At 37.5% G+C, this 25,491-nt stretch overlaps 1 protein-coding gene across 6 annotated transcripts in view; it reads left to right on the forward strand.

The window, feature by feature from the left end:
- ZNF438 (zinc finger protein 438) overlaps positions 1 to 25,491 on the forward strand; it is a 54,764-nt gene that overhangs the window by 14,322 nt on the left and 14,951 nt on the right. For all 6 annotated transcript variants that reach the window (XM_065630041.1, XM_065630045.1, XM_065630040.1 and 3 more), the window contains one exon: positions 19,558 to 19,614. Coding sequence is in view for 2 of the 6 variants with exons in the window: in XM_065630045.1 (XP_065486117.1) it covers positions 19,587 to 19,614 (28 nt within the window). In the remaining 4 variants the exon portion in view is untranslated. The remainder of the gene's footprint in view (positions 1 to 19,557; positions 19,615 to 25,491) is intronic.

Raw genomic sequence — 25,491 nt, forward strand, 5'->3', positions numbered from 1 at the left:
CTGTGTGTGAGCTCAGGCGATTATACTTGGAAGAAAATGTTGTGTAGCTAATAAGTTGTGGCTGTTTGAGCCCCTTTCTTAGTTCAATTCTCATGCATACCGCTGCCTGTTCTTTACTGTATAAACAGAAGTCAGAGCAGTTGATGTGCATGTTGTTAACTGAGCTGCTATGCTAGCAAAGGATAGGAAGAATACATTTTAAGTGAAAATGTCTTTTTAATTTTTACCAGGAAGTCTTCTTGAATTTGATGGCTTAGTTATAATTGGAATGCAGTCATTATGCAGCCCAGTTCTTAACTGCATGCTCTATCATATAATTGGGAACATGCCTGTCAGATATGCCTGTTATTGAACCCAGAGGTGCTCACTGGCATATGACTCAACACAGAGCAAACCAGTCCTGGCATAAAGTATTTATATAGTAGTCATGTGGAGGAATAAAAAACCCCCAACCAACTCATAACAAACAAAACCAAACAAACACCTCCCCCTACCCCAACAAAACCAACAAAAAAACCTGCCAAAAAACCCCAACTAACCAACCAAAAAACCCACAAAACCACAGCCATGAAGGACCAAGTAAGTATAACTGAACAGCCAGAAGAAGACAGTGCTGATATCTTGATTAGACTGTTCCTTTGGCATTTCATTGTGGCCTGTATGTGATCTCCAAGTACCTGAGATTTTGTAGGAAACTTCATTTGAAGAGGGCTTAACCTAAACACATCCCCTTGGGTATGCAATCAACACAATGCAAGTATTTTAGGCTTCCTGTGCAACTAAGGGCAGACGGGTAGCCTGTTGGTTAAAGCTTTCGTTGAAAGCAGCTTGCTTTTGACTTTATATTATGAAAACACTGATGAATTTAGTGTTAGTCGAAAGAGAGTACAGCTGTAGTGAAGCCTGCTTTCCATCTAATAGGTTGTATAGATCATCTTCCCTTTCTCTTTTCCTGTTTAATTTTTTCTCCTGCTCAGATGAAGACAGTGAGGAATTACTCGTTATATTTTAATTAAAGGTAACCTGTTTTGAATTTACTTTGTAAAGTGCTTAGAATGTAACTGACCTGGCTCCATTATAAATTTCACCTTTGCAGTGGAAAATACCCTGAGTGGTAATGAATCTCCTTCTATGAAAAATGTGTGGTTTCAGAGTCCTACATAAATTACCTCCTGGTTTTTGTGCAGAAGGGATGTTACAGGATGTAACCTGGTGCTGTTGATCTTGTGTGTGTGTGCGTGTGTTGATCTTCTAGTGGTTTAACTTAAAACTCTTTTCAATTTAGATGTCTCTAATGTACTGAGGGCAAGGTGATGCATGTAGCTGTGATGCAGGGAAGAACTGGACCTAATTTTAAGTGTATTTAGTGCAGAGAAAGCAGCAGTTTGATTTTAACAAGCTACTGTAGAATTAAGGAATGATTTGAATTAGGCAAGTTTTTAAGCTTTCAGACAATATAACCAACCGTATTTTTATATTCAGAGTTCTACAAGTTCTCTCCTTGAGAAGACATGTAAATTACTGTTATGACAAAATGCATAAATATGTCTAGGATTTGATAGTAATGAATTCATTTAACTTATCTAAAGCAAGATTAAGTTCCTCAGTTTGAAACTGGCTATAAAAAGTAACACGTGAACAAATTTAACACACAGCAGGTGTAATAGCACATTTCGTAGAACTGCAGACACTTTGTTTTTAAATGCAATGGTTTCTCACTTTCACCATTCACAAACTGAAGTTTAGTCACAGGGCACCTCTTGACTAGATTTTCTATGGCATTTTAATGTCTCTCTTTCTTGAGTGTCTTGAACTGTATGTAACAAAGTATTAAGTACTGCTAAAATGTTGATTACCACTCTGATAAAGTTATCTTATTTACTGATGCACAGAAAGAATGATTGGCTCTTTGAGTTTTCTTGGATTTGTCCTGGTTCAGCACATGCCATGTATCCACTGATGGGAGAATCTCTGAACACGTGGTCTTTGCGCAACTGTCTTTCAGGATCTTTTTTTGTAGATAACTAGATTTCGTGAGCTGCTTACCTGAGAGTTCCACAAAATTGACTTTAAAATTGCTTTATCTTGCACATCAGCTTTTTTTGTGGTCTACATTTCATTGTTGGTTCTTTGTATGTACACACACATTACATACATATATATTTATTTGTAAATATATTAACACTGATGTTTTTATAGGAATTGGCTATAGTCTTTATTCTTAGATAAGTTAAGCATGCATAAGGTCTTTAAATTACAGCAGTCCTCTGTACACTGACTATGTATGTATTGCATTTTAATTCCATCTGTCTGCTTCCTGTATATTTAGTAATGCTTACTGACTTGATGCACACATTTTTGCTGTTATTTATTCTTTAATTTACTTACACATTTTCATTCCTAGAGTTCTATATTGATGCATCAGGGAGAAAGAGAGGTGAAACAGGAGCAGAGATCCCAGTGATGAAGGGGGAGAGGATGCTGTGGTAGCACAGTAAGAGGTTTTAGAAATCAGTAGTATCGAAGTTAATTTGAATCATCATTTATTTTGAAAGGTTCATTATTTAACAGACACATATGTTGGAAAGCAAAATTAGTAAGTTGAAAAAGGATGTGCCAAAAGTAATGTGTTCTTGTGGGTACACATTATGGAATCACAGAAAAAATTATTTCGGAACGGACCACTGGAGGTCATCTGCTCAAATGCCCATCTCCGAACAGGGCTACCTTCAAAGGTGGGTGAAGTTGTCCAAGGTCTTGTTTAGCTGAGTCTTGATTATCTCCATGGATATTACACAGCCTCTGGACACCCTTTTCCAGTGTTTGACTGCTTTCACTGTGATTTTTTTTTTTTTCTAATATCTCGATTTCCCACGTGGAAACCTGTCTGTATCCTCTTGTCCTTGTCTTGTGCAGCCTGAAGGACAATCAGTCTGCCCTCATCTTCCGTACACCCTCGTTTTAAGTGGATGAAGATAGCAGTAAGATCCCCACCGTAGCTTTCTGTTCCTACTACTGCACTCGGGTTCTCGGGTTTGTCTGTGGGGAACCCGAACATGAGCGCAGGCCTGTAAGTGCAGAATGCATGGGAGTATTCAGTTCCCTCAGTTTCCTCTTTTATATCTATGGAAGCCTTTCTTGGCCCTTCACATCCCTTGCCAGGTGCAATTCCAAATGATTTTTGGTTTACTAATTCTGTGTACGTGCCCTCAAGCAATGTTTCTGTATTCTTTCTGTTAGTTGCTGCTTTTGTCCTGGAGCTCAGTTAGGAGGACTTTGTTCATCTGTCGTGGTTTCTCCCACACCTGTGGAATGTCAAAATGCTGGACCATTCTTGTACTTAGATGAGGTTCACCTTGAATATCAACCAGTTCTCCAGAGCTCCCTTGTTTTTCAGAGTGGCCCTCTCAAAGGGGTCACACCAACTAGCTTTCCGAACAAGCAGAAATGTTTCCTCAAGTCTAGGGCTGCAGTTTTGCTGTTGGTCTTGATTGCTTTTCTCAGGATCTTAAGATACACCATCTCTTACAGCTAGGGCTGCCATTGACTTCCACATTCCTGACCAGTACTTCCTTTAGCTTCCCCCTATCACTTTGGAAGACTGTTAAATTATCACCCTATTCTCCTTCCGAAAACGTTTAAGCCTTGTTATAAAATACTGGCAACATGTAGTAGGATAGAACATTGGAAAATTACGCAATGCAGCTAGAGTTTCCAGTTCTTAGTACAAAATAACGTTTTTATGACCCAAATGTTAGAAGAATTAAATACTCTTCTGCCTATTGTTACCTGAAAATGAAAATGTTTGGCGGAAAAGCTTGAAAATGTTCTTGAAATGTTAATGGAAACAAATTTCTTAGTTTGTCAAAAATGTGTATGAGAAAGAAGAATATAACAGTTTCTGAGACTGTGTAGTTGCTACTTGAGACAAACATCTCTCTTCTGTTACACTGCCCACTCAGAATTTCTTGGTTTGAGCACTGCTTGTAAGGGGAAAAACAAGTATCCTGGGTAAAACTGCCATCTTTTGTTTAAAAACTGAAATGGGCATGATTTCTGTAGCTTAAAATTAGATAATACTCGGCTAACAAAAGCAACTGTGCATTAAAGACTTGGCACTCAAAATATTAATTTCAGATTTGACGAGAATCTCTACCACTGTAATAAGTTGTTGGACTGTTGTCTTGAACATGGTGATCTGCACAAACTATTTTAGTTTCTGAATCATACCCATTGAGAAAAAAAAAAGTTGTTTATATGAAATAAATGAAACCATTGCATGTGTTCATATTTGTTAATGAATTTCAGGTGGCATTATTTTGTCCTATAATGGGAAACAAAAAGATCAGGTTACTGGGGTGATAATTTTCCCACTTCTAATATTTAACAGTTCTGGTTTTTTGTTTCTGGGAAATTCATATATTTTTGAAAGTGTCTCTTTTCAAAGTTCACGAAACATGCATTCAGCTTATACTTGTTCACCAGATTTTTATTAAATAAAATAGGCAGTGATTTTTGAAGGGAAAAAAACCTGTAAACACCCTTGCTCTCTGCAGTTTATTCATGTTTACAGTAGTGTAACAAGCAAGATCCCAGGTGGCTGTTATTTCTGACCATTTACAGAAAGCAGGCAAGTTCAGTGAAGGAAACAGCTTTTTTTGCAGGTTTTACCAACTAGTTAAAACATTTTCTGTCCCCCATAGATAAATATAGGAACAAAAGATGCCTGACAGGCTTAGCTGATGTTGAGCTTTAGTGCCCGGTTTACCACATTTAGAGACCACGACTTAGCAAATGAAGAAAAGTGGTTTAAGTGTAGTGATAGACTTGCTGGCATTTTTTCTGTGCCAAGACAAGATGAAGCATCATGATGTTTTTGAGATGAAGTACCCTCAGAATTTTTTTAAGTTCTGTCTATATTTTTAATGCTTTTTAGTTGTTTGGGTTTAGATGAACAGGCATGAAAACCGAGAACTCTAAAGATGCTTTACAATTTGAAAGGCGTCAGAAAACAGGAGTACACTGCATGTTTATTATACGTGTCTCTCCTGTGTAGAAAGAGGTCTATTCTTGCCACCTGGTCTGATGCCCAAAGTAGTTTTGCACTTTCTATGTGCTCTGCTAAATGGATATACATTGTCTAAATTTGTTACCTCTTGGAGGCTTCTTTTGAAAATCCTGTCTAAAACTTAGCATTTCAGAAACTTAAAGCTCATTCTTCCATCTGCATAAAATCAATTTGGTTTTTAGTCTGTGGATTTTTATCATCTTTAAATACAATTAGTATTATAGCTATTGCGGAGGACACTTTTGCAAATCCTTACAAGTTATATGTTTATGTAGCCTGAAATACTGAAAAAAATGAGTTACCTATTTATCTTTAAAGATAATAGTCATCAATGGAAATACCTTTTTTTTTTGATTAATCAAAGGACTGTGGGTTTGAATGGAAATCTGTCTTTGCCATTCCATGTTTCTTTTTTAAGGTTAATTCAGTTCAGACTTGTAGTGTGATCATTGACATTTACATGCTATGGATCATGAGGCCTGCATGCAGTGAGTGAATTCACACAGATCAGAAATATCTGTAGAAGAAAAGTCGGAAATATATTTGGCAGTTATCACCATTATTTTTTCTCTCCCCTCCTCCCTTTCAGCACTCTAAAAAAACATAGTTGGGCTGGCTGGATGAGTTTTGATGCAGGAGAAGATGCAGGTTGTTGACATGTGCCCAGTGCGCATGCAAAAAATAAAAACTTTACAACACAGATGTTAAGTTATTTCACTATTAGTGAAATACAAATGGACTTTACAGAGAGAAAGTGAATGTGAGAGAAATAATATTCAGGGTTTTCTGCTTTGCTGCAAGGGAAGCATTGATTTTTATTTTTACAGAAAGGCATTCACTAATGTTCTTTCCATATTGAAACTCTTATCTAAATCTTTACAGGATATCATGTTCTTTGTCCAGGCTTGTATATTTTTGCTATTTAGTGCTAATTTTTAAAGATAAAGCAAAATAATAAATTAAAAAAACAAAACACAACTTTGTAGTGAAAATTAGACTGGACCCAAATAACTTGTATGTTAAAACATTTTTAATGAGCGTTTACCCAAAGAACCTATGTGAAAACTGAAATGTCACAACAAAACCTTACAGACTGTTCTGTGGTTTTGTATATTAAACTTTCTGTTTTCTACTTTGAGTTCTCACAATTCAGATGAGTGGTACTGTGTGTTTTAACTGACAAAGTATATTGGAGGCTTTTAATAAATGTAATTGAAGTCTAGAAACATGAGTAGTTCCTTAAAACTTGTTCTGTATTGAATGAATGAAAATTAAGAGAATTAAGAGAATTCAGTCTGTTGCATGTATGGGGAGTTTGTACTGGTAAATCAAATGACCACTGATCAATTTCTGAAGCTTCTAAAATGCTTGTTCATACATAAATATGTGACAGTTTTCTATGAAATAAATCTACTTTATTCTGATTAATTCTGTACAGGTTTTCTTTCTGATGCCTGTAGAATAAGTAGTGCAGATGTGTTAGGAACTGTGACCTAACTTGGCATGTTAGGAGCCAAGAGCAGATTCTGCATGCACATATCTCCTGCTTTAATCTTTAAAACAAGAGCAAACTTTAAAAACAAGGAATACTTAACCATAAGAATCTGACTAACTTGACAATTGCTTGCTCATTCAGATACTCCCAGAGCTCTTAGGAAACATGATTAAAACGTGGTTAAAACAAGGTAAGAAGGGGAGTGAAGTTAGCAATACAGTTTAAAGAATGGGGAGCTGATGATGGCAAGCACTACATGGCTTGGAGGCAGTTGGTTAAGGAGGTATAGATATTAATAAAAATCTGTGGGCAGTAGAGTACAATAGAGTTCTTATAGAGGGTGTTCTTGAAGGATACAAAAGCTTAGTAATGATGGAAGTCCAATAATGGGCAAGGATGATAAATTTCTGCTGTGCGGAAAAAGGCATAAATATTCAATAAATATTATGTTCTGTATTCAGAAAGAGGCTGGATTATGCTTTAACATCTCACCATCTCCATCATTAGTGATGGAAAGAACATATCACCATACCTGCAGCTATTAACATTAAATGTTTTTAAATCTGCTGCACTGACACCTACAGATACTAAAAAAAAAAAGCTTAGAAGCTATGTGAATTATTAATTTTGAGTTTTAACAAATCATGGAACAGTGGGGAAAATGGAGGTAAAGCAGAACTAATGTGCCCAAATTTAGAAAGTATAAGACGTGCACCTTGAAAAGGCAGATAGTAGCGTGCTGTCAGTGAAGATTTAAAGAAGAATTTTACAATTAATGCTGATCAGAAGGGGCGAGTCAGCTCCAGCCTTGTACTGCTGCATGAGGTTACTCCATAGGAAGGCGATGACATTTGCCTTCGCCCTTGTTGAATTTCACAGTTTCCCGGTAGCTGTTTCCTCCACCCTGTCTGGGTCCTGAAGAGGCCCTGCCCTCCGGCTCCCCAGCTCCTGTTGGTCGCACACGTGCTGGGAGTGCACTCGGCTGCGTTGTCCGGGTCATTAATAAAGACGTTTAGCACTGTTGGCCCAGGATCGATCCCAGAGGCATACCACTGGTAACTGGTTTTCAGTTGGACTTCATACCACGGATCACCACCACCCTTTAGCCTGACAGTCCAGCTGGTTTTCCATGCACCTTAACATGCACTTTCCAACGCATGTCTCACCAATCTGGCTGTGAGGATACTATGGAGACCATGTCAAAGACCTTCATAAAGTCAGGATGAACAACACCCACTGCCCTCCCTTTATCCACAGGACTAGTAATCTCATCACAGCAAGTAGCTGGCTTAGTCAGGTGTGATTTACCAGCCCCCTGCCTACCCCTCCCATAGCTGGAAATGGCTTCTAGGCGGCTTTGCTCTGTACCTCTCTGTGGACTGAGATTAGGCTGGTTGACCTGTAGTTCCCCAGATCATCTTTCTTGCCTGTCTTGAAGATGGGTGTGCAGTGTGCCATTTTCCAGTTTTTAGGAAACTCCCTTCATGCCATGACTTTTAAAAAATGATAGAGTCCATCCTTGCAGGAAGGCTGACCAGCTCCCTCAGCACTCTGGGATGCATCCTCCTGAATTTGTACATGCCCAGTTATCTTAAGCATTTGCTTACTGAGTCTCATCTTCATCTACTGTTGGTAAAGTTATGTTATTATAGTACCTCAGCCTTTTCCATGTCTTCTGTGACTTGGTCCCCTTCACCATTAAGCTTAAGGCACACATTTTCTTCTGCCTTTCTGTTGGTGCCAGTGCACTTGCAGGATCCCTTCTCGTCACCTTTCCCATCTCTTCCTAGTTTCAGCTCCAGGTAAGCTTTGCCTTTCCTAACTCTCTCCGTGCATGCTTGAGCAGTGTCTCAAATAGTTAAAACTCTACTGAAATTTAGAGACACTGACTACCAAAGATTGAATTTGACCATGTAGGAATTAGTGCTGTTTAAAACAAAAAAAAAAGGTTTGGTTATTTAGTTATTGTGAGCAGAACTTCGGTGTTAGAATCTGAAGACTTGACATGACTCAAGCAGTATAGGTGTCCCACAGCATGTTTTTAATGGGAAATTAATGAAAAGGTACTGTGTGTCAAATCACAGAAGCCTAGTTGTTCTAAAAGCTTGGTCATGCTTCGTTGTTTTTCTCTTGAAGTACTAATTCAGTTTGGTCTTGCTTAGTTTGAGATTTAACTGAATGAATTAGGAATACAAATATCCTTAGGAACAGAAGGCGAAGCTGGAGACCCATAGAGAAAGAAGAATGTTCCCAGGGTTAACATAGTCTGTGCACCACAGCTGGTTGCTGGACAGTGGCCAGGAATAATTTTGACATGTTTATTTCGCATTTTTGCTCCATGAACATGTTTTGAGGACACTTCATTAAGTATGTCTGATAGTTTTTGAAGCTCTGTGTCTTTAAACATTTTTCAAATGACAAACAGGGTGGTAGATACCAAAATGAAAATTATATTGGCAAGGATTATTTGCACAACGAAAACAGCACAAGATAAGTGAGTGAAGGCAGTGAACTAGGACGGATTAGACTTCGATTTAATTTTTTTTGTATGTTTATCTGTGTGAAGGTTTTTGTAATAAGAAGGTATGTTTCATCAGTAACATTGTGCTGACAATAATAAATCCTGCAGAAAAGGTATCATTTAAGCAAATAATGGAATATGGGTATATGCTTTGTCTTGCAAGTGTTGTCCTGTATACTGCGTGGTGAATGGCTTACCCGTTTGAACAACAGCCGCTATTTTATGTTGCTTCTGCACGCTCATCAATCAAGCAATGTCACCACATCTAGATGAGCCTGTGGAATATTTTTGTCTATCTGAATGTTATGATTGGTATTAAGAAATGCGTTTATATCTGATTCACTAGAAAATGTAGTCTTCTGTGTTCTGATTTGTTCTTAAAACAAATGCTGTATCAGTCACTTTGGCCCAGTGGTTGCTTTGTTGGGTCAGACCTCCATGAGTTCCCAGCCAGGGAACTGGGGCATTCCGTGCAGGAGAATCCATCGAAGCGGCGACAGCCCTTTCCCAGAAGATGAGAGGGATGCGGCTGTATGAGCAAAGGATGCGGGCGATGAGCTGAGAGCTCTGCCGGGTCTGTACGCGGTGGTTTGTGGAGGTCGGTGCCGGCTGCTCTGCCTGCGCTCAGCTCCCCGCGGGGCTGGGGCTCCTGTGCCTGCAGCTTCCACAGGGGTCCCACCGCTGCGTTCTGCCGCTGTGGGACTCCAACTGCCCTTCATTTTGCAAGATAATTTTGACTACGTTGGTTTCGTGTTGGGAATTCTTTTTACCTGCAAGTGTAAAATATTCTTTAACAGCTATGGTACTTACTTTCACAGAACTTATGTAAAATATTGCCTTTTCATTTTTTTGCTGAACTTGGAACTCTCAGTTTTATGAAGGTGTTTCAGTGAGATGCTTTAGTTTATATACTTAATATTTGATGATTCTTCTGATGTGGAACAGTTTATTATATGCTTAGGACACTTTAAGGGTGGAGGACACATAGGATTTAAGTTGCTTACACCAGTCTTTAGATTTTTATGTTTTTTCAAAGTGTGATTTGTTAAGTACATATTCCTTTCTGGTGAGTAGGATCATGTTTGAGAAATATAGGATATAATACATAGTTGGGCAATCTTTTTAATGTTCAGCATTAAGAAAATCCAAGTATTCTGTTTTCATTGCTGGTTTTAAAAGTATATGTGTTCTTAAAGTGTACTGGACACTCAGCTATCCAGCAGAAAAGGCCTTTGGCCCTGAAGCACAGTCCAGGTTAGCAATGTTAGAGCAAAAGTCTGGGGGTAGAATCAGTGTAGCACAAAACCTGTCAGGACAATTCATAGTACAGCATCTGATTAGTTATCAGGTATATTTTTCAGTACAGGGCAATCTGCAAGGACCAGTTGTGTGTCACAATAGTTAGACATTCTTAAGTGAATTCTTCTTCTTCTTCTGTAGAATTTGGAGGTTATTTTTGAGTTCAGCTGAAGAAAATAGGCCTTTTCCTTCAACATAAGAAACTAAGTATTTCAGTGTATAATTCACACAGAATCACAGAATGTCAGGGATTGGAAGGGACCTCGAAAGATCATCTAGTCCAATCCCCCTGCCGGAGCAGGAACACCCAGATGAGGTTACACAGGAAGGTGTCCAGGCGGGTTTTGAATGTCTCCAGAGAAGGAGAATCCACAACCTCCCTGGGCAGCCTGTTCCAGTGTTCTGTCACCCTCACTGAGAAGAAGTTTCTTCTCAAATTTAAGTGGAACCTCTTGTGTTCCAGTTTGCACCCATTACCCCTTGTATTATCATTGGTTGTCACTGAGAAGAGCCTGGCTCCGTCCTTGTGACGCTCACCCTTTACATATTTATAAACATTAATGGGGTCACCCCTCAGTCTCCTCTTCTCCAAGCTAAAGAGACCCAGCTCCCTCAGCCTTTCCTCATAAGGGAGATGCTCCACTCCCTTCATCATCTTTGCTGCCCTGCGCTGGATTCTCTCCATTCCTATTAAGAGCTTTTTTCATTGGGAGAAATTAGGCAGTAGAATCTAGTATGCCTTGACTGGTCTCAGGCATTGGTCAGTATTACTTCTATTTTGGGTTTTTTTTTTTGGCACTAATACCCTTTTTCTCTTCGTTGTTTCTTCTGCCTTAGAAATGTGTGTGTTACAGGTGAGTACTTTTGGAGGGGAACTTTCTCTCAAAAGTCATTAGTTGATAGGCAATTTGAATATTAACATCCTTGAAATACATACCATCTTGGCCTAGCTCATTTATTGCTTGATCTGGCACGGTCATAGGTTTGCCTTCTCACTTTGTACTCTACTCTGTGTGATAGTAAACTTATTTTATTTTTTTTTCCCCACTTTGTGAATGCTTGTTTTGCTTGAGTCTCTGAATAAGACCCATTGAAGTTACTTTTTAGAATGCAGCATATTTTTGTATGGGCGATATTGCTGCACAAACATTATACGTGTCAGAATGTAGTTTTCTGACTGAAAGCTGTCTAGCTGAGTTTTTAAGAAACTTTGTAATGGGAATTCTTATAGAAACAACTATAGATGATGCTTACTTTACTTATTTAGTACCATGGCAAAAGTTAGTACTATGCTCAAGTTTGCAACTGTGAAGTCAGAAATAATTCCATTATTTGAGTCAGAATTGCAAAGTTTGGAGTATTTTTTTGCTTTTTTGTCAGCTCTTGGTTACCTTTCTTCTAAGGAGAACATTAACAACATGTCCAGACTTTATTAAAATAATAAAAACCCTGCTCAAAATCCTCCTGAATGACACAGTTAAGTTTTGTTTTACTTTATTTTCATCCCCTGAAGGATTCAGGTTAGTGTCCAAATAACTCATAATCAAAATAGAAGAAGTGATTAGGGAGTGATTGTTTCTTGTTTAGTCTTTACATGATTTAAGGGCCAGCTCTGATTCTGCAAAGACTTTAGTGCCACATTTCAAACTTAAGTCAGTCAGATTGCGCTGGTGAATGTGTTGTACTCTAGTCTTAATCCTTAAATTATTAATGGAATTTAAGGGCTGTGTTACCTGAGACATTCCAATACATTTTGACTATGTGTGAGTAAGTTTTGAGGTATCAAATATCTCTAAAAATATGTTAGGACTATCAAATTAAGAAAACAGAACACTTGCTCTCCTTTCAGCATTGCAGTCCTAGCTGGTTGTTTCTATAGTCCAAACTGATAATTAACGGAATCCTAGAACTTCATTTTCACTGGAAAATTGTCGTTATGCTACCAGTAACTGCTTATTCCTCAAATGTCAAAGTTGAGGAAGATGGAAAAAGGCAATTAATACACAAGTGACCTTTTTTTGGTCTTTCCTTTGGTCGTCTTTAACTATTTTGGTTGGTACCTTTGTTGTACATTGACCTCATTCTACTCTTTGAAATAACCTCTTTATCTGTAGTGCAGGAGCAATTAAATAAAAAAATATGTATGGCCATTTATTACAAAATATCTTTGTTCTCTGGCACTCAGGCCAATTCTCTTTAATTTTTCAGCATAGCACAAAACACAGGAAGGTGTTTTTTTTAGTAGCTTGTTAGCTAATTCTGAAGTGTGGTGAGAGCATTTGGGCAGGAATTCCTGGAACAATCTGTCCTATGTACATGGACCCAATGTTACTGTGATTTTCAGTCTATCCTTTGTTGTTAAGAGGTGAATGCAACTTAAATTCTGAAAGGCATTTGTTGAGGTTGGAGGTTTTCAAGACCCATCTGGACAGAGCCCTGAGCTTGGAGCAGGAGCTGGACGGGGTGAGCCAGCCCGGCCCCTGCCAGCGCGACGGGTGTGCGAGGAGCCCTGGACACCAGTGCGGCTGTGTGTCTCATCCTATGTCAGTTTTATTATAACTGCAATGAAATAGCTGTTTAGTATTTGTGATATTGTTTATCTGAAAAGAAAGTTAATGTCCTACAGCAGATATATAGTGAAAGATAAATTATGTATTTTTCCTTATTAGACCAAACCAGTCATTAATTATGAGCAAGAGCAAAGTCATAAAGTCTTGCAATTTAATCAGGCATTGCAAACTGAAAACCATAATGGTGTACTGCAGTTCCACTATGAGTGGCATTATATATTGCTAACGGAATTGTAAGATATATGGATTCTGTCTTATGAAACTGCATTATTGAGAATCCTGGCAAAACTTTTTAGCAGTATGGACCCATGCAATACATTATTCCTTAGTTTAGGACGAGGATAACATGGAGGGTGGGAACAGGAGTAGAAGGAATTGCACGGTTTGAATTTTGAAGTAGATTCTAGAGTAGTCACTGCCAAGTAAGAGTGCTAGGTGTTTCTGTTTCTTGATGTGTTTAAATGCTGAATTAATTTGAATTTAAATTGTAAGAACTGTTGACAGCATAGATTTCATGTGGTATCTTATAAAAATGCAATTAGTAGTTTGTATTTTCCAGATCTATTGTTTCCAGCTCTCCTCAGAATCAATAACAAAATGTGGCAATTTGTCCTGATTCATCATTTCACAGTTATTTTCACAACAGTAGAATCCAAGACTATATTTTAAAATCAGAAGCTTTGACCTTTTAATACAGAATAATGGCAAAGATGGCTAATATAGATGTGGAACTTTACACGACCCCAGTTCACGGCATTCAAAGCAGTACTATAAAGAAGGTATTTACTAAAGGAAAACATGAAATGACAATCTATCATTTGAAATTTGGAAAAAAATATTAATTTTTTGGCATTCTGTGAATTGTCTAATATTAGGCATAATAGCAACTGTGCTGTTCTTTGCTCTTCTTTCTTAGTTTTTCAGAATGGAGTTGTTTTCTCAAAGGGAAAATAGGTGGGGTTATTTACAGTTATAAAAACTGTTTAACTACGTTTTAATACGCATGCATTTCATGAAATGAAGAATCAATATTGCTCCTTCTTCAAGCTTCTCTTCTCCCAGGCATCCTTTTGAGAAACTTAGCTTTTATAATTGTTTCCTCAGGTCCCTGAATTTGCATTCTTGGTGATATAGTTGTAAAATAAGAATTACTGAGACTGAATGCTGGACTGTCTTCAATAGTAAAAAATGTGTGGAACATTCTGATTTCTTGCGGTGTATGTGCTAGTCTTTATTCATACAAACGAAGACGAAAACCCTCGGAAGTTGGTTTCAAAAGATTTATTTCCTCAAGAAAAGCAATCACTTTTTATTTGCTTTTTTATTATAAGCTAAACGCCGAAGTTGCCCTATGTTGTTTCATAAATAAGCTTTTATTATCAGCAACATGTTATCGAAAGTAGCATAGAGCCTGTCATGTAGGCATCGTTCCACCCTGACAGATGGGCAAGTGCAGGCGTGCCAGCCAACCCTCCTCCACATCACCTCACGGAGTGGGAAGGGAAGAATTTTTGCCCAGGATGGGCACAGCGGCATTCGGTGCGTGTAAGGCTGGAAGTTCAGGAAATGCTTTCAGACTGGTCCATCTCATAGGATGACCAAAAATTTAAAAATAGCCTGGGTTTTGGGTACTGCTGGGTTTGTACTGGGAAGAGTGACCAGTTGCAATGAGGCTCCTGTTTCTTTTTGGCTGTCTGCTGAAGTCACCGAATGGGCCCAGCCAGTTCTGCCACGGACACACATTTCTCCCTGATTAATTACCTAACTGTGGAAGCATAAGCGGTGTCTAGTTTCTCTTGTAAGAAAGCTGTTGTTTGTGACTACACACATATCTCTTTGGATATAGAATAGGAGGATAAAGATGTACTGATGTACGATGAAATCCTAGTGTGAAAATAAGATTTAGAATAGAAAATTTTGAATAAGAATAAATCACACTTACGCACCTGAAGATTTGGATAGTGAAATGCAGAATATGTTTGCAGGTTTTCAGAAATGCAAATCAGCTATTGCTTGGTTGTTGGGGTTTGGGGGTTTGGAGGTGTTATTTTTTTTTTTTTTAAACAAATTGACCTAATGCCTTATGCTTGATTTTATAAAGTAGCCAAGCACTGCAGGCTTTTGGCTTGAACAAATGCTTTTGTGCATTGCACTAGTCAATCTTTGCCTGTCATTTTTACCTTCCTCAGTATTTTTGTGTAGATTCAAGGTTTTAATCATTTATTTCAAGTCTAACGCAGCCTTTAAATACCAATAGATTTTGCTAACTTTCCTGGAAGTTAGACTGACACTCATGTTTTTTGGGGACTTGATTTCTGTTTAAAAGTTTTTAAATTCTGGGAAATAATGGTTTCATGGCACTGTCATTTACAAGATGACACAGCACATGGAAGAACAGGTGTGAAAAATGAAGTGAATAAAATTGCTTCTGAAGTATATATTGACATTTCATGGGCTTCTGTTAGGAGAACATATTTTCTAAACTATACTAAGTATTTAATTTTTCTTCTTAGCTGAATGTTTTCCTTCTGAAATGAAATTACATAGTAATATTTAACTAACACTTCTTTACATGCCTAGTTTTAAATTAAAGTTCATAATTAAGCTTAATATGAAATAATAAGATTTGATGTGATGCTTTCTTCCAGTACCTGAACTAATGTTCACTGCATTAGAAGGTACAGTTATCATTGAGAAGCTTTGTTCTTTTAACAAAAGGTACCAAAAATAAAATTCAGTTAGGGTCATAGTGGTTTAGTTTAATACTGTTATGATAATGAGTACCATAATTACTTTCAGGTAGTTCTTCCTTCCCAGAGGATGAGATTCTTAGTTTTGATGCCTGCTTAAAGCATGAGAATGACAGTAAAATTAATGTCATAACCTTTACAGCCTATTCATCATTTTCTGTGTAGTATCCTAAAGGATTTTGTGCAACATCTAAAATAAATGTCTTGGTATGGACAAGCATCAAATGAGGTTAATTGGGTTCACCTGATATTCAGATTCAGTCTGTCTATGAGGACACCAATTTCATATAAAAGACCTGTGGGTATCTTTCAGTGAAAATTGCTTTTCAATTATTACATATATATGCTCTCCTTCCTTTAATTGTTAAAGACCAATTTACAGTGTAGTTTTTTTCCAGTTTATTTGATATTTTTGCTTCTTCTCATTGAAAATTCATTTATCCTTTCATTCTGTGGTAACATAAGGTATAGGCATGATAGAGCTTATTTTGTGGCATTAAGATAAATTTTACTTTTTAATTCTATCCAGCTTCAACTCCACTTAACTTGAAATTCTTGTAATAGATTTCTATTCATCTCTGACCAGTCAGCACCAGATTTCCTATTTTGAGTTCTGGAGTACTGTGGCTTGAATGATGATATTTATTGTCCTATGGTTAGAGTCATCAGCTGAGCAAAACAGATTTTAAGATTATATAGAATTTTTAAAGTTTTGTCATTGGGGTAGGTTCTCAGATGCAGAAAACTTGATGTTAATGCCAGATAGAAATAAAGTTATTAACTAAATTTTGTACCTGTTTTACACTCTTACATCCAGAACAAATTTTAGGTCGGACACCAATAATAATTCAGAATGTCCTGTTGTTCTTATTGAATACTGAAGGTTCAAACATTCTTACAGTCTCCCTTGGGTGTATTTGAGTCCAATACCAGTTCTTTCTAAATACAGAAGATGATATGGATTATTTCTAAGTTGCGCTCTTTTCTGAACATGAACTAATTATTTATGGGAAGTAGCTATGGCAAGCCAGATTTACAGTTAAATGAAAAAAAAATCAATTTTCCTGAGGGCAGGTATGGGTAGCTGTATAGATGTTGTGTCCTTCAACTTCTGTACTGTGCATTGATTCAAAATTTCAGAACTTTTTGAAAGAAGACTGCAGTTCGATGCATGTCCTAAACATAAATAGATGTAGATATTAAGTATCTGTTAAACATGTTACCCGTTGGCTGAAAGGTGTCAGAGACTGTCAGTCCTGTCAAGGAACATGAATTGTTATACGTACAGGAAAGTTGTGGTGGGGCAGGTTACAAGACCAGCACTAGGCAGTGATCAAAAAGACAGTATCACTGTTGATAAATTGGAAAATAATGTAAAATGCAGACATGATAGTCACACAAAATTATGTGGTTTGCTTTGTAAACTGTATTTGTGTTCAAAGAAAACATGCTTTAATACAGTAATACGTATAATAATGGATAGCAAAATTTGAAGGGATGATAAGAAGCAGCTTTCTCTGACTTAAAAATCTCAAACTTTTCAGTTTTTCCACAAAGGAAGGTTACTTGATTAAATATCTGCAAAAATAAAGGACAATGAAAGGTTCTTTGGTATAACAGCAATTAAAAAAATCATGAATGGCTAGAAGATGAAAAGTTAATTTGAGAAATTATACTTTTTTGTTGTTATTATTGACAGTAGATGATCAGTGTACTAGTCTGTCAAAGAAGCAGTGGATTTTCTAGATCAAAGCCGCTATCTTAGTTGCAGCTAGAGTTGAATTCAAATCAGAGATGCCTGTACAAAGTGGATTTGTATGGTCCAATTTTCTGTCCTAGTGTTAGGGTTTCTGAATGCTTGGAAAAAGATGTGGAGCTTATGTTTCTGCATGGTATTCTAAGAATTATTGATCCATATCCTGAAATCTGATTTGTTTGCTGTAACTATAAGAGGAAGCAGTAACCGTAAGTGGGGCACTCTTTTAAATAATATAATGCTCCCTACAACTGGGAGGGACCATGAAAACCTGTGAAAATGTGACTTCAGAGTAATAATTTTGAGAACCTTCATTTGAACATCATTTCTTACGTTGTTTTTTACAAGAACATCCATTGCTGTATGTACTTCAGTACCTTTTCAAATGTTGGAAGTCCTAAAGCGGAAGAGAAAATCATTTGTTTCTGTGAAAAGATCTTGTTGAGCAACACAGTCTTAAAGAAGGATGTCTTACACTGTGGGTGACAAGTGAAAATCCATGCGGGTTCCTAGAAGTGTTTTGCTGTTCCAAAATTACATCACTGTGGTCTGCTCCATTCTTGTAGGTTAAGAGGGAGTTGTCTATGTTACCGCGACACAAAACTGTGCGGAGATGAGCCGCCGTGTGTTTGCGTGCTGGGTCGGACAGGTCTGAGGTTGGTGAGTCGAGTACCATGGATGGGGCCTCTTTGGGGCAGCCTGGGGCACCTTGGCAAACCTGGCCAGGAGCTGCTGGTGACACTCCAGCGCTCTCATTGCGGGCGGCTCAGCCCAGAACATACAGATACCAAAGAGCCTCACCTGTCTGCTGTGTGAGAGGTCTCCTCACAGCAGCCACACTCGATTTTCTTCTGTGCTTTGGTACTGAGCGTCCTTGAAGTTGAATTGGTTTTGCCTCTTCCACACTTTACTTGCTGCCCACAGAACCATCTTCTTCCTGGAACCTCTTCGTTGCTTTTTGAGAGGCAATTGCATGATAGTAGGGAAACATATTCGAGGCTTATTATTGTGTTTGGTAATTGCCTCAGAATTTGTCCTAACTGTTTTTCTATTGATCCAAACCCAATCTTTTAGTATAATACTTCTTGTGCTCAGAAGGGGGCTCTTGAGCGTGTGTCTGGACTGTTCCTTATTCTACCAGCTGTTGAATTGGCCAGGAAAGTCAGCAAACTCCACATCTGCACAGCTGGCCCTGCCCATGGGAAATGTTATAGATATGCACTGGTATGAAAGCCTAGATCCAAGTAAACCCCCGAGTAGTGGGAATTCCATCTGTGTCAGTCAATGGACTTGTCTGTTACTTTCCCAAAGCCTCCAACTGCATCAGGAAGAAAAGAGTTTTATATTGTGTGACTTTTAACATGTTAGTGATGTTCAGCTGAACCAAATTATTATGTAGCCATTCCAAAAGCTAGGCCATTTTATGATAAAGAAAATCTAACTGGTTAGTAACAAAATTTTATATTGTCGTTGTATTATACTGTCTTTCTTGACTGTTGAATCAGACTTGACTAAAGCATAAGCAACACACTGACTGCAATGGAAAGAAATAGCCAACTCTTAAGTTGCTGGGTGGCCACTTGGTGTAATGCTATTTTATGTCAAACATTATGCATCAAATTTTGCAATAAGTACCATCATCAAATTCAGGAGAGGTGGCAGTGTAATGTTTGCTTCACAAATGCAAGCTAATATCTTCATTGTAGCATCCATGGAAGATTCTGCTGGTCAGTGAGTTTTATGGGACCCATGCAGTCAGATGTTTGAAGGAAAATGATTGCTTAACCCTACATTGTCTGTGATTCTTCAGAATGCATTGACACATTCATGACATGCCCTCTTTTCCGACTTAACGGGGGTTTCCAATTCAAGAAGCCTAAGTTAATTGTTCCCAGTGCTGAAATATGGAGAGTGCATAAGGGTATGTGTGATCCAGAGAAACACTTGGTTTAAAACTGTGGTGGTGGTTTGCATGATGTATGGGTATACTGGGATCCATTCTGAAATATAATTTTGGAAAACTGTTGCCATTGTCCTGGTTTTTTTCGGTTATGAAAAGTTATCAGAACTTCTAAGTATCTGTATTTCTTCTTTCCAGGAACGTTGTTGTAACTATCAAAGGACATAATGCAGAATCCTTTAACTTTTTGTGCAGGTATAGTATGCTTTCTATACTTCTTTTTGAGAAATTAGATGCTTGTGATTCAAAATGTGGAAAAAATGTCATCATCATTAATAAATCACTGTATAACTCATGTCTACTATTCTACCCTAATGTGATTTAAAAAAAAAAAAAAGAAGCTGTTATACTGCAGCATTTAACACTTTAAACAATGGCAATAGCTAAGATTGTCGTCTTCTTTAGGACATTGCTAGTTACTGTTACCACCTCTTGTTGAAACCTGAAATATATAAATCTTCTTGTTTGATTCAGCAGAATTAAGTGTTCAGGATTTATTACAATTTTTTTTATCCTTATATATTTGAAAATCATTGAAATATTTGACCCCCGTATAACTGGGGGCCAAATCTATTTGCAAGTTATGCTATAAGACTGGTACAAACAAGAAAATAAATATTTTCTAAATATAAGCTTAGAATTTTAGATTTTAAGTGCCTTCTCTCCAGCATTCCTATCCTTACTAAAGTTTTTTGTGTTTAGCAATATTTTTCTATGTTTTTTCTCTTCAGAAATGATCTTTTGTTGATTTAGGGTTTTTTAAATTTTTTTTTTTATTTATTTTATTTAGCATCTTGGATTTTGCCCTCCATTATTAGTAAGGGTATTTGTACTGCAACTGTGTATTCCCAAGCCTCTAAATGTGTAGCCATGACTTTAATTTCCTTTCTCTTTTGATCTGTGTCACAGTGCTAATGTTTAAATACGATTTTTAGCTTGCATGTAATTTTTAATGATACTTCTTAAACATGAGTGTTTGATGGATACGACATAAGCTCTAATGGACCTTTCAGAACCACTGCAGGTTGTCAGTTAAGTTTCCATTGTTAGTAGTTATGTTAATTAAGAAAAGCACTGTCTATTACTTAACTTGAAGCCTTGAGCTTTTACTGTCATGTAAGTTTATACTTTACCTGTTTTGTGAAGACTGAGTATTTTTATGATACTGTAATAATTCTGAGGAAGCTGTTCCAGAAGGATGTCATGCAAATTGATCTTAGTTGATGAGTTCTGTGTCTAATGGGACTATTCTTTCAAGGGAGACAGTACTTACGGTTGTGTGAAGCTACCCACCCTGCAGCGTGCTCTGTGTCTTTATGGCTTATGACTTAAATACTTAATTCTAATACTTAAATGCCTTATTTTAATTTTTCCTTTAAATAACAGGAATTCGACCTGTATTGTAGTCAAAATGAATGTGTTATCTTTATGTTAAAGCCATTTCTGAATAATGGGAGGAGAATACAGACTCTGAAGCTGTTTGCAAGCTTGAAACTGATGAATCATCCACTTTGAGATTTTTTTTGAAGACTTTTCTAAACAAAAAAAAAATCCAGAATGAATTATAAGAGCCATATTGTACACTTTGAAAGTGAGAGTTCATGTTAGAAATCATAACCAGATGCAGACCAAGAGCCGTATCAGTGTGAAATCATGATGTTCGACAAATATATTAGTCTCAGTGTATTCTTTTTATTCTTTCACTGTCACTTTTCGTTGTCCTCGTATCAAGCATCACTTTCGTTTCTTAAATGTGTTATGGCACTTTGAAAATGTTAAGGCTGTTAACAATTTATAATGATTTGTGTACAACTATAACATTGGTACATTTCTTACAAATAAAAGGTTGGGAAATGAATGGTATTGGAAGTAGAACCTATCCATCAGTTACATTCAGTATAGCATTTTTGTCAGTCTTTCTATACTTTGAAAGTGCTTGTTATTTTTCAGTTGACTATGGAAGTAACGGTTAGTGCAAATTCTTTGAGTGACAACGTAAACCCTTCAGTGCTACCATTTGTCATGTAATAGCAGGATTTCTGTAATTTGATACATACTCCCTCAGGGCATCTGTATTTTTCTCAATTTAGAATATTTTATAAGAAAGGCGATTCTCATTTATATAACAAGCAATTACAACTCCATGTTCAAACAGATGCACTTTTCTGAATAATGATAAATGTTTAACTGCTAGGATTTTATTTTTTTCCTAGGAATTATTAAATCATTGAAGCATCATATTCTGTCATTTGCACTCATGTTAATATTTGCTGTTGAGCAAGTGCTGGGTATTTTTAGTGCTCCATAATGAGACAAAATACCAGTGCGCCTTAGAGAACTGATATACTTTTGGCATTATCAGGTTTATAGAATGTTTTTACTAAATGACTCTAACATGAAATAACTGTGTATCTTATATAATTAGTGTGCGAAATATAAAGCTGTTGTGGTTTATCTAGGAATTTATGTACTACTTTTTTGTCTTTTTAAAATATAAATTGGAAAAGTACAGGCTGAAAGCACAGTTTTTTGTCCTTGAGTATGTTTATTTTAATTTTTAAAAAAGTGGGTTTTTTAAAAGTCATTGTATAATTTAGTACATTTTGTATCCATATTAGTATGGTCATTTGATGCTGGGAGATCTCAAACTTCAATTAGCCATGTAAATGTGCTTCTTAGCATCAGCCTTCCCTTGGCTGGAACCCCTGCTGCCTTTATATCATTAACATAAATGCAGGTGCAAATAGCATTTATGTACTTTGATAGAAAGCAGTTGGAGCCATTTCACTGTGGGACACGACACTCTCAGATTGTGTACATCTGTTCAAATAATGTATCCAAGCCAGTGACATGAGCGCAAGGATAAAAACATCTGCCCCTGAGACCGTTTGCCGTACGGCAGATGCTCACATCTTTATTTATGCAGATGGTTCGTGTGATGAGTTGAGCAATGATGAAAGCGAGGAAGTTTGACAAAGATTTCAGGGTATTGCTCAGGATGGGAAAATATGTTTGTAACAGCGCTTAGTTTTCAGATGTCTACCAAAGGAAGAACATCTGTTATAAATACTGATGTTTTTAGTAACGTGGATGTGTTACTTGGGACGTTAACTGGATTAACACGAAATTGGTAAAGGATTTAAAAAAAAAAAATCGCTCATGCAAAAATTGTACTGCAATTATAGATCCTAAGTAGTTCAATAGAAGTAATTCCTTTTAACATAGTAACGTAACTCATCATGAAGATGCTCAGAGGGTGTGTGCAGTGCTGGAGAAGATTCCTTGGCTTTGGGGGTTTTTCCCTAGAAGTCGTATTTCGTGTTACAAAATGACCAGGCAAGTCGCTCAGCCTTTCTGCTGATTGAAAGTTCCCCACGGGCCGTGGCCGTGAGCCGCGGGTCCCCACGGAGGGGCTGGCGGGCGCCCGGGTGTCCCTGCCCGGCCCGACGCGGCGGTGACGGGCGCCCGACTCCCCCTGCCGGCCTCCCCGCCGAGGGGCTCCTCGCTCCGCCCGCACACACACACGTGGATTTGATTAGAAATGTGCTGATATTTCGGCACATGGCAAGCTAAGGATATCATCTTTGGCCGACATTCCTGTCGACTGCATTCCTGTTTTCGTTCCCTAGTATGCTGGCACCCCTTACAAGTGTGCGCTGATATATTACCTCTTATCAGCAGTGTATTAAATCAATTCCCTTTACAGCACATCCAGTACCTGCTTTTGAGAACTGGTGCTGGCTTTAAACAATGCAGTGGCCAGCACGGGCAAGCCTAGCAATGCCAAGAAGCACTGCGAACAATTGTAATTATGCACAGGGGGAGGAAAAATGTTCAGATACTGTAATTGAAATTGTTTTCTGCTACATCATACTGCCAGAAAGGCCTAGCTATGTTCAGGTTTGGCAGCAAGTGATAATTTTATATGTTCTGAAAACTAATGTCTTCCTAGCCAGGATCATAGTCTTTCTGAAGGTGTTTTAGTTTTCCTGTGCTATATAGGGCTGTGTCTGTCTTTGGAAAAAATATGCATATATATTTGAAGTACTGTAGAGATTCTCTAATCTTTATTTTTGTTTTAATCCTTAGTGAAATTGACCACAAGTGGCAATGTTCTGCTTATCTCAGCCAAAACTGTAGAGTCTTTTTCTGGAGAAATCTGGGTCATGAAGAGAGAAAAGAGGGGACAGCTAGAGCAAACAGAAACCCTGGATAGAGAATTCCCTGTTCAAGAGTTAGATACTTAGGTCATTTTCGAAAGAAATGAGCTATTTACAAAATCCCTCACAAAATACTTTCCAACTATCATCAAACTTTAACAATGTGTTATGTGTTCAGGCCCTTTCTTTGGGGAATGCTAAGCCCTGTTTGTATAGTTCATACTGGAAGACACAAAATAACCCAGGCCAAGACTGACAAGTCTTCTGATCCTCCATTCATCTTTAATAAGGGGGGACTTCCCAAGGTTTGGACTGCAGAAGTTACCATACATATGCTTTTAATGCTTCAACTAACATATACTTGCTCTTTTGAGCCAAAGTGGTGAATTAATTGTTTGTTTGTTTCCTCTTGCATACAGGCTCTCTTCAGAAATAAGTACTTTGATTTTCACAAAAAAAAAAAAGTGAGAGAGATATATATATATGAGGAATAACAATTTTGCTCTTCTATTGTGCTATTTCCACATCAGTATTTGAAAAATTAAATTTTGGGAGTAAGAGGCATAATTCCCTTACTGCAATCAGATGTGTTTTCTGCCCCATGCAGAGAAGGGAGGAGAGTTGAACTCTCAGTAAGACAAAGATAGATTCTGTTCTCAGCTTACTTGAAAGGGGAGCAAGAGTCTAGTCAGAAAATATTTCATGATTTATTCATAAAATGGTTCTACTTGACCTTTTTGTGCTGTGTAGTTTCTGAAGAACTCTGCGTTCACTTTTGTAGCGGACCTGGTCATTATTGTTTCCTGCACTTAATGAAAAACTAAGTCTATTAATTGCCACTTACATTAGGCATATTAAGATCTTTGTCCAGGTTGATGTGATCTTGATAGTTCTTTTAAAAAGGGTTTTACAGTGACTTTACAGTAAATGAATTACTGTTTAGGTCCATATCTTTCTTGAAGGTCGCTAAAAGGAATTTCAGCTGGCAGTTCTCCTAGAAAATAATTTTTTAAAATCCAATTACAGCCTTTTCTTTTGAATCTTCTGTTTATCCCCACCTTCTCTAGTACCTAATTTATATTTGCAATGCCACTGAAAGTTTATGAATTATGAGTTTATGACCTGGGCTTCCATCACCTCCCTTCAGCTGTTTTCTGAACAATTCGTTCCCCCAGGTGGCTGTGTCACTGAAGCTTCACAGATCTCCAGGGATGGTGTCCTCCATGGAACGGAACAACTGGGCAAAGCCAACAAAGATAAATTACTGGATTTGCAGTAGTAGCAAAATAATTTCCATTCTAGTCCGAGTCCTGTCAGAGCAGCATGGTTTCTAGATAATGCCCACCTGAAGTTTGACGTGGTTGCTGAAACTAATAGAGGCATGTAGAAGATGAAGCATAGGCTTGGATGATGTATCTAACAGTCTCTCTCAGACAGAAATTCCATGCTTAATCAGAAAGGAACCGGTGTTTTCATCTTGAATAGTGATTTCTGTGGTTGCAGAGGCCAGACACCATCTTGAGCCCAGAGATTTATCTGTATAAACCTTATTCCTAAATTCTCTTATTGATATAGTGAGAAAAATCTGTGTGTGATTTCTTCAGCTGTAAAGGTTCAAAAAGATACTAATAATTACAGATGTTTCATGTCTAGCTCTCTTTATGTCAGTTTTCATTTCTCGATATGAAAATATATTTATCTGCTCAAAACTTATTAATTGTTAGCCTTAATACGAAAAGATTAGCTTATAACTTGAAAGACCATGCTTTCAAAAAAATGGAAAGCTTTTGAAGTTCAGAAACACGGCATGAGAGGTGTTTAGAGAACATGTGGATCTGCTAATAAATGTATTCTAAATTCGTTGCAAAAGACTGTTTAAAGATCTCTTATGTATATGTGTTCTGACTTTTAG

Source organism: Caloenas nicobarica, chromosome 2 (genome assembly GCF_036013445.1).
Source record: "Caloenas nicobarica isolate bCalNic1 chromosome 2, bCalNic1.hap1, whole genome shotgun sequence".
Taxonomy (NCBI): Eukaryota; Metazoa; Chordata; class Aves; order Columbiformes; family Columbidae; genus Caloenas; species Caloenas nicobarica.